General features: G+C 45.0%; 1 protein-coding gene across 4 annotated transcripts in view; it reads left to right on the top strand.

The window, feature by feature from the left end:
• adamts9 (ADAM metallopeptidase with thrombospondin type 1 motif 9) overlaps positions 1-20,433 on the top strand; it is a 177,026-nt gene that overhangs the window by 57,646 nt on the left and 98,947 nt on the right. For all 4 annotated transcript variants that reach the window (XR_004414604.1, XM_033036660.1, XM_033036659.1 and 1 more), the window contains exons 12-16: positions 10,884-11,032; positions 13,101-13,282; positions 14,572-14,708; positions 15,641-15,758; positions 16,147-16,242. Coding sequence is in view for 3 of the 4 variants with exons in the window: in XM_033036660.1 (XP_032892551.1) it covers positions 10,884-11,032; positions 13,101-13,282; positions 14,572-14,708; positions 15,641-15,758; positions 16,147-16,242 (682 nt within the window). In the remaining variant the exon portion in view is untranslated. The remainder of the gene's footprint in view (positions 1-10,883; positions 11,033-13,100; positions 13,283-14,571; positions 14,709-15,640; positions 15,759-16,146; positions 16,243-20,433) is intronic.

The following is a 20,433-nucleotide window of genomic DNA, read 5'->3' as shown; positions in this document are numbered from 1 at the left end:
TCTCCCCAGCCGAGTTCTCCGACTAGATTCCCAGTCTTCCTGAATTGATTAAATTTTATGAATTGTATGCCTCATGGTCAGCTAGCCTTGATCCATTCTACAATTCTGAAGAAGGGTTTCGGCCGGAAACGTTGCCTATTTCCTTTGCTCCATAGATGCTGCTGCACACGCTGAGTTTCTCCAGCTTGTTTGTGTACCTTCGATTTTTCAGCATCTGCAGTTCCTTCTTAAACAATAATCCATTCTACAATTCTCAGTCTGAAGGAGGATCTCGACCCGAAACATCACCCATTCATTCTCTCCGGAGATGCTGCCTGTCCCACTGAGTTACTCCAGCTTTTTGTGTCTAAATTAAAAGGATCCTCAGATGGACTGTCAACTTCAAATGGACATTGTCTTTTTTCCCCTTGGAACTGTTCCAGGGAGAATAATTCGTGGACATGGGTTTCTAAGTTGCAAAGCAAGGCTCAGAGAACTGTGTGGGTGTGTGTGTGTGTGTGTGTTCGTGAAGGATTGAGGAGGATAATAATCCAGTAACTATTAATCCTGGTGAATATGGATTGAAGCAGAATAGTTCATCGAAGAGGAAAGCACGAAGGTCGGCATGGTGGCGCAGTGGTAGAGTTGCTGTCTCAAAACGCCAGAGACCTGGGTTCAATCCTGACTATAGGTGCTGACTCTATGGAGTTTGTATGTTCTCCCAGTGATTGTGTGGGTTTTCTCCGGGTGCTCTGGTTTCCTCCCGCATCTCGAGGATGTGCGGATTTGTAGGTTAATTGGCCACTGTAAATTGCCCCCCTAGTGTGTAGGAGGTAGAACAAGTGGTTGGCTTAGACTCGATGGGCTGAAGGGCGTGTCTCCACGCTGCATTTTAAACTAAACTAAAACGTAAATGAACCTCAAGGAAGACCAGACTTAGCAGAAAACAAAAGTCTTGGAGTAACTCAGTGTGTCTTGCAGCATCTCCGGAGGGCATGGACAGGTGAGATTTTTCAGGTCGGGACCTTTCTTCAGACTGGAAAAGATGCGGGAGAAGAAGAATTCCGACCCAAAATACCCTCCAGACCTTGACCATGCCCTCCAGAGCTGTTGCCTGAACCGCTGAGTTCCTCCAGCAATTTGTGTTCCACTTAAATGTGGACTTTGTGTCTCCTCTCAACCCAAGAGATTCCTACCCTCCACACAAGCCTGTAGGAATGCACATATTCAATCTATGGATGAATTATCACTCAATACACATCTCATGCATTGGATAGAATGTTGAGCAGTGACAAAGTCTCCATCATACTACAGATCCTGTTTTGTAAGATCAATGAAATTCCCCTAACATATTAATAAGCAACATAGGGGAAATATAAGTATCTATCTATAAAAAAACTAAGGAGATGGTGGTTGACTTCAGGAGGGCGGGAAAACAACACCATACACCTCTGCACATCGATGGAGCTGATGTGGAAAGGGTCAGCAGCGTGAAGTTCCTAGGACTCCACCTGTCAGATGACCTGACATCCACGACCAACACCACAGCACTGGTCAAGAGAGCCCAGCAGCGACTACACCCTCTCCGAAGACTACGGAAAGCAGGTCTCCCCACTACACACCTACGAACTTTTTATAGGGGGACAATCGAGAGCACATTAACCTACGGCATCACTTCCTGGTTCGGGAGCTGCAAGGCGTACGAACGGCACCAACTAGACAGGATTGTGAAGACCGCCAGCAGGATTATTGGTGCTCCACTCCCTTTCCTGCTGGACATATACAGGAAGAGATGTATCAGCAGAGCCATCTCCATCATCAAAGACCCCTACCACCCATCGCATCACATATTCTCCATCCTGCCATCTGGGAAGAGGTACAGGAGCATTAGCTGCAAAACCAGCAGGATGCTCCTCAGCTTCTTCCCGCAGGCTATAAGACTGATAAACGGACTTTGCCCCCTGCCAAAGTATCGCGCACCAACCACCAACCTGGACACACTGCAGCAGAGCCACTGTCGTGCCGCTGCCGATCGGAACGCCTGTTGATGTTTAGTAGAGAGTAGAGTGTTTAATTTGTTCATGATATATGTATTTTTATTTCTATTTATTTTTTACTGCACACTGAATGGACACAGGTTGAGCAACGTTTTTTTGTTTCCTCTGGGTATGTGAGTACTCAGGAAAATGACAATAAAGATATACTATACTATACTATATTCTGAAATTTCATCTCCATAGCTCAGGAAGAAATGTAGTAGATCCCCACCTTAGAACACTAGATTGCTATGTCATTGTGCATGACGGCCATTTAGTTTAGTTTGAGTTTAGAGATCCAGTGCGGACACAGGCCCTTCGACCCACGCAGTCCGCACCGACCAGCGATCCACGCACATTAACACAACCCTGCACATACTAGGGAGAATTTTACATTTTTACACCAAGCCAATTAACCTACAAACTTTGGAGTGTGGGAGGAAACCGGAGCAGCCGGAGGAAACCCACGCAGGTCACGGGGAGAACGTACAAACTCCGTACAGACAGCACCCGTAGGCGGGATCGAACCCGGGTCTCTGGCGCTGTAAGGCAGCAACTCTTCAGTTACGCCACTGTGCCGCCCACATTTCTTTGTAGACAATGCAAAGAGAATTATTTCGGGAGGCAACTGGTTTTGTCTTGTTTCATGCATGTTTTTATTTATAAAATTACAAGGAACTGCCAATGCTGGTTTGGAAAAAAAGAAGCACAAAGTGCCGGAGTAACTCAGCAGGTCAGGCAGCATCTCTGGAGGATAGGTGGCAGATAGTAGGTCGACACAGGAGAGGGAATTTATCCCACGCAGGTCACGGGGAGAACATACAAACTTCGTGTACACATTTTTAGCAATTTGATTTCCAAATTACCTTTAAACCTGAGCTGTTAAAGACAAAATTAACTGGCTTTGGTATAAATGAAACCTAAATATAACTTGGAACAACTCATTCTGTTGGGTGGCACAGTGGCGCAGCGGTAGAGTAGTTGCCTTCCCAGCGCCAGAGACCCGGGTTCCATCCTGACTACGGGCGCTTGTCTGTACGGAGTTTGTCCGTTCTCCCTGTGACCGCGTGGGTTTTCTCCGAGATCTCCGGCTTCCTCCCACACTCCAAAGACGTACCGGTTCGTAGTTTAATTAGCTTCGGTAAAGATTGTAAATAGTACCGAGCGTGTGTAGGATAGTGTGAGTGTGCGGCGATCGCTGGTCGGCGCGGACACGGTGGGCCGACGGGCCTATTTCCACACTGTGTGTCTCCAAACTAAACGATACTAAACTTTGAGGCAACCAAAATGTTGTAAGGAACTACATCCCAGGGGATCACATGACCATGCCCACTGGTATGCGAGATTTACTGCTGAGTTTTACAAATCCTTGTACACTAATTATGTGCAGTTCACTGCTTCCGAGCCAGATTCCCACATCTAAACCATAAGAATGTTTGGCATTAACAATATAGTTCTCTGAGCCTGTAAAACATAAATAATAACAATAGAAAATTAAAATCAGTGCTATTAGGACAAGTGAGCATTACAAGTGACCAGCATACCGGTTGTTTAAGAATTGACTGGTTAAATTCAGGTCATTCATGAAGGGAACACCTTGGTATTGTTCACACTTAATTAAATTCCAAGGAGAGGCAGTGATGCTCTCAATCTGAAGATAGACACAGAGACACAGAGTGCTGGAGTAACTCAGCGGGTCAGGCAGCATCTCCGGAGAAAGGGGAAAGGTGACGTTTCGGGTCGAGACCCTTCTTCAGATTTCTCAGTCTGAAATGGTTTAAGTAAAAAGTGGGGTGATCATTTGTAGAAGTGTGATCTGCTCGAATATGGTGGATCTGTGGAATTCATTGCCACAGATGGTTGTGGAGGCCAAGTCAATGGATATTTTTACGGTGGAGGTAGATAGATTCTTGATCAATATGGCTGTCGGGGGCTATGGAGTGAAGGCAGGAGAATGGGGTTAGGAGGGAGGGATAGATCAGCCATGATGGAATAGCAGGGTAGACTTGATGGGCCGAATGGCCTAATTCTGCTCCTGTCACATTAACTTATGAACTCTTAGAATGGGAGAAGAACATATATTAAAAAAAAATTTCCTGCACTTTAGATGATGTTAAGGCCTTGTCCCAACTCAGTCATTCCTCCTTCTCCCTGGTCATGTCAACCAAAAGGTACAGAAGTTTAAAAGCGTGCACCAACAGCCTCGGGAACAGCTTCTTCCCCCCTGTTATCTGGCTTCCGTTTGGTCCTCCCATATGTTGGGTACTGTCCGATTCACCTCTACCGCATTGCAGACATTGTCAATGGAACTGCTGGTCGGTGTGGGCTCCCGATATGTGGAGAAGGCAGGAGAATGGCGTTGAGAGAGAAAGATAGGTCAGCCAAGATTGAATGGCGGAGTAGACTCGATGCACTGAATGGCCTAATTCTGCTCCTAGATGTTAATGACTTGTGACTCGGTGGGCTGAAGGACCTGTTTCCATGCTGTATCTTTCAATCAATCAATGGTTACATTCACGGTCATGTGGACCACCACAGATTTTACACATTCAATGCGCCCTACAGTCCAATATTGTTGGCCGAACTTCACTTTCCCACAAGCACAACTTGTTCCATCATTGCATCGGCACCTCGTATAATGGCCTTCCCAACAACGTGATGGGTAGTGGTAACTCACCAATTCCACAACATTTATCATAGGGCGACATTGTGGCACAACGGTAGAGTTGCTGCCTTACCGCACCAGAGACCCAGGTTCGATCCTAACCACAGATGCTGTCTATACGGAGGTTTTGCATTCTCCCTGTGACCACGTGGGTTTTCTCCGGGTGCTCTGGTTTCCTCCCACACTTCAAAGACGTACAGGTCGGTAGGTTAATTGGCTTGGCTAAGTTGTAAAATAGTGTAGGATTTGTGTGTGTCGGATGGTGTTAGTGTGCGGGGATCGCTAGTCATCGCTGACTCGGTGGGCCGTAGGGCCTGTTTACATGCTGCATCTCTCAAAATCTCAAGTCAAGTAACACTTTTGAATCTGCTTTCTGATCATGCGTCTGAGGAAGAAAGAAGAAATTTTGTTCAGTCCGCAAGGTCTGAATGACAATAAAGGCTACTTTGACTTTGACTTTGATATGAATAAAGTTTTTTAACATTTGCTCTAATATTTTTAATTTCTCAAAACATTGTAGGACGTTTTTAGATGTCATGCTAGTGGCCACCAGCATTCAGCTCAGTCTTCAGCCTCATTTACTAAACCTCAACCTGGTTTACTAAAACTGGTTTACAGTCTGAAGAAGGGCCTCGACCCGAAACGTCACCCATTCCTTCTCTCCAGCGATGCTGCCTGTCCCGTAGAGTTACTCCAGCTTTTTGTGTCTACCCTGGTTTACTAAACCTGGTGGGGGCTCATAATTCTATAAATCTTTGTGATTCTTCTGAATATTAATTAGGACTGAAACAAGTCCTTATATAATAATAATAATAATAATACATTTTATTTTTGGGCGCCTTTCAAAAATCTCAAGGACACGTTACAGAGATTAACAAGAATAATAAAACATATAATCGGAATAAAATAAACAATAAAGATATCACCAAAACACAAATTAAAAACAGAATTCAATCCAAAGACAAAAAATCAAAAACACAATGTGAAGAGAGAGCAGCGGCAGCTAAAGCGCGCCAGCGTCCACTCTCCCTTCCGACAGCCATCTTGGACACAGACCAACATGTTCACCTACACACAAAAAAATCATCCCCCCACAATGGTTACCACTGTGGGGGAAGGCACAATGTCCAGTCCCCATCCCCAGTTCACCCAAAGTCAGGCCTATTGAGGCCACCGCTACTGCCTCTACGGAGGCCCGATGTTCCTGGCCGTTCTCACCGGGTGGTGTTGCCCCGGCGTCGGGAGAGTCCTCTCAGCGGCTGGGCCACCTGTTGTTAATTATTTATAATATTACTATACTTGGACGTGCATTATTATCTAAAGTCCTTGATTTTTGCATTGATTTTTCTCAAAAAAGAAATCCCTGTTTGTTTAGTTTAGTTTAATTTTGTTTAAATTCCTTTATTATTGTCATTTGTACCGGGTCTATTGGCTCTTAAAGAGGGGGATATGAGGAGAAGGCAGGAACGGAGTACTGATTGTGGATGATCAGCCATGATCACATTGAATGGCGGTGCTGGCTTGAAGGGCCGAATGGCCTACTCCTGCACCTATTGTCTATTGTCTATTGAGATCCAGTGAAAAGGTTTGCTTATAGGTTCTAGGAGCAGAATTGGGCCATTCAGCCCATCAAATCTACTCCACTATTCAATCGTGTATTTCCCTCTCGACCCCATTCTCCTGCCTTCTTCCCGTAATCCCTGACACTGTTTACGAATCTTTTTTTGCGTGCTATCCGGTCAAAGGGTTGTCTTTCCGCTGACTGGTCAGCACGCAACAAGAGCTTTTCATTGTACCCCCGGTACACGTGACAATATACGGATCTCAAGAAAGGATTATACCTGAATCCCATCAAGCTGTTCACAGATGAAGAAAAAAGTGTACAACATTTAGTGCAAAGATATAACATTGCAGTCTGATTAAAGATAGCTCAAAGGTCGACAAAAATGCTGGAGAAACTCAGCGGGTGAGGCAGCGTCTATGGAGCGAAGGAATAGGTGACGTTTCGGGTCGAGCCGACCCGAAACGTCACCCATTCCTTCGCTCCATAGACGCTGCCTCACCCGCTGAGTTTCTCCAGCATTTTTATCCACCTTCGATTTTTCCAGCATCTGCAGTTCTTTCTTAAAGAGAGTTCAAAGTTCTCCAATGAGCTCGGTGGGAGATCAGGGCCGCGCGCTAGTTTGCAAACTTGTAAGCATGACACGGTGGGGAATGGGTGGATTCACTCCTGGCATCCCACACCAGCGTTGTACGCTCCCAGGACAAATATTAGCAGATCTGGTCGGAGCTCAAAAAAACATTTTGTACGATATTTTAATAGTTTGTCAGAACTCCCACGAGAGAAGAGCGCCCTCTGGTGGACTGATATGATATTTTAATCTCCACTTAGGCCAAATTTTGTGGAATCTGTCGTCGAGTCTTTCAGTTCAGCGATTCCGCGCCCCTTCGGCTCACCGAGTCCGCACCGACCAACGATCCCCTTACCCAATTTACTATCCCACGCACGTTAGGAACAATTTACAATTCCAACCAAAAAGACGGAGAGCGTGCTGGAGTAACTCAGTGGGGGCCTTTTAGACTTTAGAGGTACAGCTCGGAAACAGGCCTTTCGGCCCATCCAGTTCGTGCCGGCCAGCGATCACCGTACAGTAGCACTATCCTACACACACCAGGGACAATTTACAATTTACCAAAGCCAATTAACCTACAAACGCGTACGTCTTTGGAGTGTGGGAGGACACCGTAGCACCCGGGGAAAACCTACGCGGGTCACAGGGAGAACATGCAAACTCCGTACAGACAGCACCCGTAGTCAGGATCGAACCCGGGTATCTTTGTCGATGTCGTACCGATCCATTACGGGCTTGAGCCCGAGAGCAACTATTTCACGACTTCACTGAACTGGCGCAAGTATAAAAAGAAAGTATAACGTGATTGGGTAAAAGCCGCCAGGACTATCCAACAGCATCTAGATGGGTGAGATGGGTGAGATTCCCGATACTTTGCACAGGTAGACACTCCCGACTCACCTGGAGCCATTTAATCTCCTGACAGACAGATCAGGTGAACAATCAGATAAAAACAGACCAATTAGCAGTGGGTGGAGAATTTAGTAAATTCCTCTCATTCCTTTTCGAGACAAAAAACATGGGGGATTCTTGCGTCCACTCAAGCTCAAATCAAACAGCAACGCTGAAAGGCCATTGTGCCAGCACAAGGCATCAGGAGTCTCCATTTCCTCAAATTCCAAACGCACAGGCACTCTGCAAGAATTATTCATGCAATTTGCTGAACAGCGATCGAAGAATAGCCTCCTAATCGCTCGTAGTGTGAACAGACTTCTCATCGTTTTCTCTTTGATTTGATTCTGAGATTATACATTTATCTCTTCAGATGTGTTACATTTTGGGGATTTTTTTCCAGAATTACCGTATCATCCAGATATGATTCTGATCAGTTTCAGTTTATTGTCACGTGTACCGAGGTACAGCGAGAAGCTTTTGTTGCGTGCTAACTAGTCAGCGGAAAGACAACACATGATTACAATCGAACCATTCGCAGTGGACAGATACATGATAAGGGAATAACCTTTTGTGCAAGGTAAAGTCAGTAAAGTCCGATCAAGTCAGTAGGGTCACCAGTGATGTTGATAATGGTTCAGCATTGCTCTCTGGTTGTGGTAGGATGATTCCGTTGCCTGATAACAGCTGGGAATAAACTGTCCCTGGATTTGGTTGTGGAAGGAGCAGATTTTGCTGGTTTATTAATGTGTTTAACTCTGAGAGTGCATGGCTAGGGGTTTGTTTTATGAGCATTCAGATGGATTTGAAAAGCATCTTTAACAACTCTTTCAAAGCTGAAGAAGACAATTGACAAGAAATCATGAACACAAAATGTTGGAGTAACTCAGCGGGACAGGCAGCATCTCTGGAGAGAAAGGAATGGGTGAAGTTTCAGGTCGAGACCCTTCTTTAGACCAAAGATCCTATAGCAAGCAACATAGATCACTCGGCGAAAAAGACGTAGTACGGTCATGGGCAGATTCATGGGTAATCTTCGGCCACATTTCGGTAACCGGCATCTGTCTCTGCACCAAAGATCCCATAGCGGAGCAAAAATAACTAGTGCAGAGACGGAAACACCCTCGTAAAAATAAAAGTTCTTTGTTAAAAATCATCTCCTCATTTTCAGAATTATAATTTATTAACACAAACTGTTCCCCCGCAACGTTGATTACACTGCAGGTCGGGTCGGGTTACTGAAATGGATGAAAAAAGGCCGCTCCGTTGCGTACTACCCGTCAGCCCATTGCATTTAGCAGGAGTGGTCTATCTTGCTTGCTATAGGATCTTTGCTTATTGCTGCTACTGCAAGTGACCAGCAAAAAGTAAATGGAAACTAAGTTGGTCTTTCTTTCATATATATCACAGTCTTTGTATCTTTGATCCCGTTGCTCTTGCTAATTTGAATCTGTTTTTTTTCCCGGTTTGTTTACCAGGCGGGTTTTTGTTCCGTAGTGATTTTTCATTTGGATGGGGTTTTTTTTAAATCTTGCTTGTTTCACAGAGATGGCGTTTCACAGTGAATCTTAGAGTGGGTAATTAGGGAAATCAAAGGGAGAATGTCACTTGAGGATTTAAATATGTCCACATTAACACAGAACAGCATCCTTTCAAAACTGTTCATTTGATCATCGGGCCTTCTGTCGGAGAAGCAGAGACAGATAACGTTTGAAACCGATGTAGGGGAGCAGTGGTTTAGGAACAGCTTCTTCCCTACAGCCATCAGGCTATTAAACACTACAACTTCATAAACTCTGAACTACAATAGACTATTATTATTATTATTGCACTGTTATTAGACAATAGACAATAGACGCAGTAGTAGGTCATTTGGCCCTTCGAACCAGCACCACCATTCAATGTGATCATGGCTGATCATCCCCAATCAGTACCCCGTTCCGGCCTTCTCCCCATATGCCCCGACTCCGCTATCTTTAAGAGCCCTACCTAGCTCTTTCTTGAAAGCATCTAGAGAACCTGCCTCCACTGCCCTCTGAGACAGAGAATTCCACAGACTCACCACTCTCTGTGAGAAAAAGTGTTTCCTCGTCTCCGTTCTAAATGGCTTGCCCCTTATTCTTAAACTGTGGCCCCTGGTTCTGGTCTCCCCCAACATCGGGAACATGTTTCCTGCCTCTAGCGTGTCCAAACCCTTAATAATCTTATTGTTTCTTCTTTTTTTTCGGAGTTTTTGTTATATTATTTATTATGTTTACACATTCTGTTGTGCTGCAGCAAGTAAGAATTTCACTGTTCTATCTGGGACATATGACAGTAAAGCACTCTTGACTCTTGTTTCCTCCTGCTATAAGTGCGTCGTCTGAAATACATAAATCCCACTGAAAATCATAAGGTCCAGGAGCAGAATTAGGCCATTCGGCCCATCAAGCCTACTCCACTATTCAATCATGGCTGATCTATCTCTCCCTCCTAACCTCATTCCCCAGCCTTCTCCCCATAAACATACACCCGTACTAATCAAGAATCTATCTATCGCTGCCTTAAGAATATCCATTGACTTGGCCTCCACAGCCTTCTGTGGCAAAGAATTCCACAGATTCACCACCCTCTGACAAAATAATTGTCTCCTCATCTCCTTCCTAAAAGTACGTCCTTTAATTCTGAGGCTATGACCTCTAGTCCTAGACTCTCCTACTAGTGGAAATCCACATCCACTCTATCCAAGCCTTTCACTATTCTGTAAGTTTCAATGTGTTTCCCCCTCATCCTTCTAAACTCCAGCGAGCACAGGCCCAGTGCCGGCAAACGCTCATCATAGGTTAGTTAACCTACTCGTTCCCGAGATCATTCTTGTAAACCTCCCCTGGGTCCTTCCGCAGATATGGTGCCCAAAATTCCTCGCAATGTTCATTTGATCATTGTGCTTTCTGTCGGGGGGTGAAAACCCACGCAGGTCACGGGGAGAACATACAAACTCCGTGCAGACAAGCACCCGCGGTCAGGATGGAATTCGTGTCTCCGGCGCTGTGAGGTGGCAACTCTACCGCTGCGCCACTGTGCCTCGCTAATATTCACGTTTTGCGTGATTTTATTTGTCATTGAAATGGAACAATGTGTGTATTGGACTTGCAGCTTTCAAACGGAGGACTAATTTCTCTCTAATTGTTGTGCCCGTAGCACTGCAAGCATGGCGTGTGCATTGCCAAGGATCCCATGGAGTTAGCTGCAGTAGACGGCTCGTGGGGACCTTGGAGTCCATTTGGTTCCTGTTCCAGAACCTGTGGAGGTGGCATCAAAAATGCAGTTCGAGAATGCAACAAGCCAGAGTGAGCACTTCTGATCATACTGTCAAACATCTATATTTCAGATCAGTCTAAAGAAGCATCTCGACCCGAAACGTCGCCCATTCCTTCTCTCCAGAGATGCTGCCTCACTCGCTGAGTTACTCCAGCATTATGTGTCTACCTTCTATATTTCCTTGATCGTCATTGCTTTTTGTATATCTTTCATAAGTGATAGGAGCAGAATTAGGCCATTCAGCCCATCAAGTCTGCACCGCCATTTAATCATGGCTGATCTATCTCTCCCTCCTAACCCCATTCTCCTGCCTTCTCCCCACAACCCCTGATACCTGTACTAATCAATAATCTATCTATCAATGCCTTACAAATAGCCACTGAATTGGCCTCCACAGCCTTCTGTGGCAATGATTTCCACAGATTCACCACCCTCCATCATTCAGTTGTTCTATGCATTTTCTGTATCTCTGGTTTCCCTTTCCTCTGACTCGCAGAAGAGTCTCAACCCGAAATGTCACCTATTCCTTTTCTCTGTAGATGCTACCTGACCCGCAGAGTTACTCCAGCTTTTGCGGCTACCCTCGGTTTAAACCAGCATCTGCCGTTCCTTCCTACACAATTAATTCCTTATCAGATTCTGAAAGACAAATGGATTGTCGATTTGGTGACGTGGGTTTCTAGGAAGGTCTCGACAAAGTGGATGCGGAGAGGATGTTTCCAGTCGTGGGATAGTCTAGGACCAGAGAGCACAGCCTCAGAATAAAAGGTCGTAACTTTAGAATGGAGAGGAGGTGGAGGAATTTCTTTAGCCAGTGATTGCTTCAGTTTATTATGGTCACGTGTAGGGAGGTAAAGCGAAAAGCCTTTTTGCTGCGGGCTTTCCAGTCAGCGGAAAGCCTGTACACGAATGATGAACCTGTAGAATTCATTGCCGCAGATGACAGTGGAGGCCAAGTCATTGGGCATTTTTTAAAGTGGCGATTGACCGATTCTTCATTAGTAAGGGGGTCAAAGGTCACGGGGAGAGGGCAGGGGAATAATTTTGTGAGAGAAATAGACAAGCCATGAGTAGACTTGATGGGCCTTAATCTACTCCTATATCTTTTGGTCTTTATTTATTGTTTATTATTTAAACATCTAAATTGAATTGAATAACTTAACACGATGATGCAAGCATTTTATATTTGTTATTTTATATTCATACATAAATTTGTGTGGAATTCATTGCCACAGAAGGCTGTGGAGGCCAAGTCAATGGATATTTTTAAGGCCGAGATGAATATATTCTTGATTAATATGGATGTCAGGGGTTATGGGGAGAAGGCAGGAGAATGGGGTTAGGAGGGAGAGATAGATCAGCCATGATTGAATGGCGGAGTAGACTTGATGGGCCGAATGGCCTAATTCTCCTCCTATCACTTATAACCTTATGTCCTGTGATTGAAGAGATTCCTCCTCATCTCCTTTCTAAAGGTACGTCCTTTTATTCTAAGGCTGTGCTCTCTGATCCTAGACTCTCCCACGAGTGGAAACATCCTCTCCACATCCACTCTATCCAGGTTTTTCACTATTTGGTAAGTTTCAATGAGGTCCCTCCTCATCCTTGTAAACTCCAGTCAGTACCGGCCCAGTGCCGTCAAACGCCCTTCATACGTTAACCCAATCGCCCCCGGGATTGTTTCTCCATTATTGCAGATGGCTGCCCATTCTGGTACTGTGAGCTGTAGAACTACATGAAACTGGAAACAGCGATGGAGGTTACGAACTCGTAGCATCTGCTCAATACCTCAACTTCAATTTTGCAGTTGATATTCTGTAAAGGGTCCGTCCCACTTGGCTATTTTTTTTTTTTCGGCGACTGCCGGCACCATTGGCTGACATATTAGGTCACCAAAATTTTTTTGCCGTGAAGACGTATTGCCGCGGTTTTTTTTTTTTTCCAAGTGTCGCAACATTTTTTTTGCCGCCGCTGGATTTTGAAATGTTCAAAATCTTTTGGCGACCCTGATTGACGCCGGCAGTCGCCGAAAAAAAAAAAATCACCAGGTGGGACTGGCCCTTAAGTGTGCACAAGGTGATCATTTCCTGTTCCTAGGCCGCGGAACGGTGGGAAGTACTGTGTCGGCCGAAGGATGAAATTCCGATCTTGCAACACGGAACATTGTCCAAAGCAAGAGAAGGACTTCAGAGGGGGGCAGTGCACACAGTTCGATGGCAAACATTTCAACATTAACGGCCTACCTCTAAATGTCCGATGGGTTCCCAAATACAGTGGAAGTGAGTATTGACTTTAGACTTTGGACTTCAGAGATACAGCACGGGAAGAGGCCCTTCGGCCCAGCCAGTCCGCACCGACCAGTGAGCACCCCGCATGCTAGCACTATCCTACGCACCAGGGAAGATTTACTATTTTTTTACCAAAGACAATGGGCGGCACGATGTCGTAGAGGTAGAGTTGCTGCCTCACAGCGCAAAAAACCCTGGTTCCATCCTGAACACGGGCACTGTCTTTACGGAGTTTGTACGTTCTCCCCGTGACCTGCGTGGGTTTTCCCCGAGATCTTTGGTTTCCTCCCACACTCCAAAGACGTTCAGGTCTGTACGTTAATTGGCTTGGTGTACGTGTAAATTGTCCCCAGTGTGTGTAGGGTAGTGCTAATGTGTGGGGAACGCTGGTCGGTGCGGTCTCAGTGGTTTGAAGGGACTCTTTGTGCATTGTATCTCTAAACTAAACTAAACCATTTACAGGCCCTTCGGCCCACCAAGTGCACACTGAGTACTGGTCACCCCGTACACTGGCACTATCCTACGCACTAGGGACAATTTACAAATTGTTATTTACCAAAGCCAATTAACCCACAAACCTGTACGGGACTACTATCTACCTCATCGGAGACCCTGGAACTATCTTTGATCGGACTTTATCTTGCCATGAACGTTATTCCCCCTGTTCCCTTTATCATGTATCTGTCCACTGTAAATGGCTCGATTGTAATCATGCATTGTCTTTCCGCTGACTGGACAGATCGCAACTAAAGCTCTTCGCTGTACCTCGGTGCATGTGACAATAAACTCAACTAAACTTTAGAAAATTAAATTTTGAATCAGCCAGTAATTATCTGACGTTTACATTTGTTGATTTATCCTCGATGTTGCCAAGAATAAAGATTAATGGAGGATAAATCAAGGGCGGTACTGTGGCGCAGCGATAGAATTGCTGCCTTACAGCGCCAGAAACCCCGGTTCAATCCTGACCTTGGGTGCTGTCTGTGTGGAGTTTGCATGTTCTCCCTCTGACCGCAAGGGTTTTCTCCGGGTGCTCTGGCCTCCTCCCACTCTCCAAAGACGCACAGGTTTGCAGGTTAATTGGCTTCGGCAAAAATTGTAAATTGTCCCTAGTGTGTGTGTGTGGGATAGAACCCGTGTACGGGTCATCGCTGGGTAGGTCGAAGGGCTTGTTTCCACGCTGCATCTCCTTAGATAAAACTAAAACTAAGAAACTAAAATTGTATTTTACAAAAGCGAAAGATGTCATTAACGCCTTAAGTCTCTTGTTTCCGTTACAGTTCTGATGAAGGATCGCTGTAAGTTGTTCTGCAGGGTGGCTGGTACGACAGTCTACTACCAACTCAGGGACAGAGTTATAGACGGCACTCTCTGCGGGCCAGACACCAACGATGTGTGCGTGCAAGGACTCTGCCGGGTAAATAGAAACAAAGAAAATAAGTTCTTCGAGCCAGCACCGCCATTCAATGTGATCATGGCTGATCATCCCCAATCAGTACCCCGCTCCTGCCTTCTCCACATATCCCCTGACTCCGCTATCTTTAAGAGCCCTATCTTGCTCTCTCTTGAAAGCATCCAGAGAACCGGTCTCCACCGCCCTCTGAGGCAGAGAATTCCACAGACTCACCACTCTCTGTGAGAAAAAGTGTTTCCTCGTCTCCGTTCTAAATGGCTTACTCCTTATTCTTAAACTGTGGCCCCTGGTTCTGGACTCTCCCAACATCGAGAACATGTTTCCTGCCTTCAATATGATCACGACTGACCAGCCAAAATCAGTACCCCGTGCCTCCACTGCCCTCTGTGGCAGAGAATTCCACAGATGCACACACTCATCTCTCCGCTGCCATCAGGTAGAAGGTACAGGAGCCTGAAATCTGCAAGATCCAGGTTCAGGAACAGCTACTTCCCCACAGCCATCAGACTATTAAACACAACTTCAAACAAACTCTGAACTAAGCCTATTGCACTTTATCTGTTTATTTATGTGTGTGTATATATATATATATTCTATGGTATATGGACACACTGATCTGATCTATTCATGCCTACAATATTCTGTTGTGCTGCAGCAATGCAAGAGTTTCATTGTCCTAGCTGGGACACATGACAATAAACTCTCTTGACTTGACTCTGGGTGAAAAAGTGACTCCTCATCTCAGTCCGAAATGGCCTACCCCTTATTTTTAAACTGTGACCCCCCCCTGGTTCTGGACTCCCCCAACGTCGGGGAACATGTTTCCTACAAGTAATCAACTCACTTGCAGATTCATCTACGTTTATAGAGCTGGAGGATTAGTTGATTTGAGGACTCGCAACAATAGTCACTTGCAATGTATTTTCCCCCCACAGCAAGCTGGATGTGACCACGTATTGAATTCGAAGGCACGGAGGGATAAGTGTGGTGTCTGTGGCGGGGACAACTCCTCGTGCAAAACATTGGCAGGCACCTTTAGTACCGTCCATTACGGTAAGAAATCTATTATCGTAGATCGCAGATAATTGCACTGTGGGAGGAAAGAACTCAGCTGCTGGTTTAAACCGAAGATAGACACAAAATGCTGGAGTATCTCAGCGCGTCAGGAGAAAAGGAATAGGTGATGTTTTGGGTCAAGACCATTCTTCAGCAGAAGAACCCCATCTGAAGAAAGGTTACCTATTCCTTTTCTCCAGCGATGTTGCCTGTCCCGCTGAGTTACTCCAGCATCTTCGGTTTAAACCAGCACCTGCAGTTCCTTCCTACACATTATGGAAAACTACCGATTTTCAGGCATCGATGTAATATGTACATTTCGGTAACATGTATTCTTGCACCGTATATGAAGTGTGTAATGAGAATAAATGTTGTTATTTCCCAGGATATAACGTGGTCGTACGAATACCAGTTGGTGCTACAAACATTGATGTGCGGCAGCATAGTTATTCAAGGAAACCAGAAGACGACAACTACCTTGGTAAGCTCATGGAAAGTACCTTGATCAGCTATCAATGTTCACCCTCAGCAATGGCGATCTATCCATTAAGAGAGAAAATAAGAGATTTCATCGTACACAAGCTCTATGTTCGTTGCCAACTTCAAGTAACCCTTGCTTTCCCTCGCTCTCCATCTCTTCCCCATCCTAGTTCTACGACTAGTTTCACTGCCCTTCTAATAATAATAATAATAATAATAATAATAATACACTTTATTGTCATTGTAAATACATACAACAATATTTCAGGCGCACTGCCCGAGCAGAGCTCCAATGTGTCAGATAAATAACAATGACAAATAACAATGGCAAGAAAACGCCGCCACGTCAGAATGTGCAATATTTCACAGTGTAGTGTTACAGCAGTGCAAAATATTGGCTATGGGGGGGTTTACATTTTACTGAGTGTATGCCTCATTATCATCTTCCTCTCAGCTAACAATGCCTCATTCTACATTTCTTTGAGTATCGTCTGCTTTGATCTGTCCTTTTCACATCTTTTTGTGTCTATCTTCGACTTCAACCACCATCTAGAGTTCCATCCTACATTTTCCTTGATCTACATCCCCTTTGATATCTCATTTTCACACCTCACCCTTCCATATCTCTATGTCTCCCTCTCCCCTGATTCTCTGTATGAAGAAGAGTCTCGACCCGAAACGTCACCCATTCCTTCTCTCCATGGATGCCACCTGATATGCTGAGTTACTCCAGCAATTTGTGTCTATCTTCGGTGTAAACCAGCATCTGTAGTTCCTTCCTAAAAATTGTTCGTAGTGTTGTATTCTGGATGTTTTCTTTCAGGCTTGTTAAAAGAGATACCGATGGCTGTATTTTCCCCCTTTTACAAATGGTCTGCCTGAAAAATGTCTTCCCAGTAGGACTAGTCTCCCACTAATGGGAGAGTCTAGGACCAGAGGGCACAGCCTCAGAATAAACAGATGTACCTTTAGAAAGGAGATGAGGAGAAATTCCTTAAGTCAGAGGGTGATGAATCTGTGGAATTCATTGCCACAGAAGGCTGTGGTGGCCAAGTCAGTGGATATTTTTAAGGCAGAGATAGATAGATTCTTGATTAGTACAGGTGTCGAGGGTTGTGGGGAAAAGGCAGGAGAATGGGGTTAGGAGGGAGAGATAGATCAGCCATGATTGAATGGCAGAGTAGACTTGATGGGCCAAATGGGCTAATTCTACGCCTACAACTTATGAACTTATGAAACTTGTGAAACATAAACCAAAGACACGTTTAATCTTGCATCGTGTAGGAAGGAGCTGCAGACGCTGGTTTACACCAAAGATAGACACAAGATGCTGGAGTAACTCAGCGAAGAAAATCACCCATTCCTCCTCTCCAGAGATGCTGCCAGTCCCGCTGAGTTACTCCAGGATTTTGTATCTATCTTTGGTTTAATCTTGCATTCCCTAACGTGGATTGGAGTGCCCAGCTATAGACCTTTTCCAGCAGCTATTTGCCTTCATCTGAGCAAAATGGCGAAATTAGTGGTAATTTGCAAATTAATTCTGCTGCAAATGCTGCCACTGGAAACATAATTTGGACTGATCCAGCTGATTTCAAGTGGGAATCCCCGCCAGGCAATGAGATTTAAGTTTATAGTGATAGAGCTTTACAGCGTGGAAACAGGCCCTTCGGCCCAACTTGCCCACAATGGCCAACAAGTCCCATCTACACTAGTCCCACCTGCCTGCGCTTGGTCCATATCCCTCCAAACCTGTCCTATCCATGTACCTGTCTAACTGTTTCTTAAACGTTGGGATAGTCCCTGCCTCAACTACCTCATCTGGCAGCTTGTTCTGTACACCCACCACCCTTTATGTGAAAGGGTATGTGAGGAGCATTTGAAATAAGGTGGATGAATTGAATGCGCAGTTAGTAGTTAAGGAATACAATATAGTTGGAATTACGGAGACATGGCTCCAGGGTGACCAAGGCTGGGAGCTAAACATGCAGGGGTATTCAATATTCAGGAAGGATAGACAGAAAGGAAGAGGAGGTGGGGTGGCATTGCTGGTTAAAGAGGAGATTAATGCAATAGCAAGGAGCGACATTAGCTTGGATGCTGTAGAATCGACATGGGTAGAACTGCGAAATGGCCAAGGGCAGAAAACACTTTTTGGAGTTGTACACCGACCATCCAACAGCAGTAGGGAGGTTGGGGGTAGCATCAAGCAGGAAATTAGGGATGCGTGTAGCAAAGGTACAGCAGTTATCATGGGTGACTTTAATCTACATATAGATTGGGCCAAATTGGTGACAGTGCTGAGGAGGAGGATTTCTTGGAATGTATACGGGATGGGTTTTTAAACCAATATGTAGAGGAACCGACTAGAGGACAGGCCATCCTAGACTGGGTATTGTGTAATGAGGAAGGATTAGTTAGCGATCTTGTTGTGCAAGGCCCCTTGGGCAACAGTGACCATAATATGGTGGAATTCTGCATTAGGATGGAGAGTGACACGGTTAATTCAGAGATTAGAGTCTAAACTTAAAGAAAGGAGACTTTGAAGGTATGAGACAGGAATTGGTTAGGATAGACGGGCAAATTATACTTTAAGGGTTGACGGTGGAGATGCAATGGCAAAGATTTAAAGACTTTGTGGACGAAAAATAAAACTGGTGAAGGCGGCTCAACCGTGGCTAATGAGGGAAATCAAGGATCGTGTTAAAATCAAGGAAGAGGCATATAAATTGGCCAGAGGAAGCAGCAAACCGGAGGACTGGGAAAAATTTAGAACTCAACAGAGGAGGACAAAGGGGTTAATTAAGATGGAGGAAAAAGAACATGAAAGAAAGCTTGCGGGGAATATGAAAACTGACTGTAAAAGCTTCTTTAGATATGTAACAAAGAAAAGATTAGTGAAGATAAATGTAAGTCCCTTACAGTCAGAGACAGGTATATTTATAATGGGAAACAAGGAAATGGCAGAGCAGTTAAACAAGTACTTTGGTTCAGTCTTCACTAAGGAAGACACAAAATCTCCCCCAGAAATACTAGGGGACCAAGGATCTAGTGGGAGGGAGGAACTGAGGGGATCCACATTAGTCAGGAAATGGTGTTAGGTAAACTTTTGGGACTGAAGGCAGATAAATCCCCAGGGCCTGATGGTCTGCATCCCAGAGTACTCAATGAGGTGGCCCTAGAAATTGTGGATGCATTGGTGATCATTTTCCAATGTTCTCTCGACTCTGGATCAGTTCCTGTGGACTGGAGGGTAGCCAATGTAACTCCACTTTTTAAGAAAGGAGGGAGAGTGAAAATGGGGAATTATAGACCAGTTAGCCTTACATCAGTAGTGGGGAAGATGCTGGAGTCGATTATTAAAGATGTTATAGCAGCACATTTGGAAAGCAGTGACAGGATTAGTCAAAGTCAGCATGGATTTATGAAGGGGAAATCATGCTTGACTAATCTTCTGGAATTTTTTGAGGATGTAACAAGTAGAATGGATAAGGGAGAGCCAGTGGATATGGTGTATCTTTTTTGAAAGTCTATTTTCAAAAAGCCTTTGACAAGGTCCCACACAAGAGATTAGTGTGCAAAATTAGAGCACATGGTATTAGGGGTAGGGTATTGACATGGATAGAGAACTGGTTGGCAGACAAGAAGCAAAGAATAGGAATTAACGGGTCCTTTTCAGAATGGCAGGCAGTGACTAGTGGGGTGTCGCAAGGCTCGGTGCCCAGTTATTTCCAATATACATTAACGATTTCTATGAGGGAATTAAATGTGATATCTCCAAGTTTGTAGATGACACAAAGCTGGGTGGCAGTGTGAGCTGCGAGGAGGATGCTATGAGGCTGCAGGGTCACTTGGATAGGTTGGGTGAGTGGGCACATACATGCAGATTCTGTATACTGTGGATAAATGTGAGGTAATCCACTTTGGTGGCATGAACAGGAAGGCAGATTATTATCTGAATGGCAGACACAAAAAGCTGGAGTAACTCAGCGGGACAGGCGGCATCTCTGGAGAGAAGGAATGGGTGACGTTTCAGGTTGAGACCCTTCTTCAGACTCGACCCGAATCGTCACCCATTCCCTCTCTCCAGAGATGCCGCCTGTCCCGCTGAGTTAGTCCAGCATTTTGTGTCTATCTGAGGGAGACAAAATGGGGGCCATGGGGTGGTGGAGTTGGGAACTATTGGGTAAAGTTG

Source organism: Amblyraja radiata, chromosome 18 (genome assembly GCF_010909765.2).
Source record: "Amblyraja radiata isolate CabotCenter1 chromosome 18, sAmbRad1.1.pri, whole genome shotgun sequence".
In the NCBI taxonomy this organism is placed as follows: Eukaryota; Metazoa; Chordata; class Chondrichthyes; order Rajiformes; family Rajidae; genus Amblyraja; species Amblyraja radiata.
Note: the sequence above shows the minus strand (reverse complement) of the source record. Positions and strands in the feature narration are given on the sequence as shown.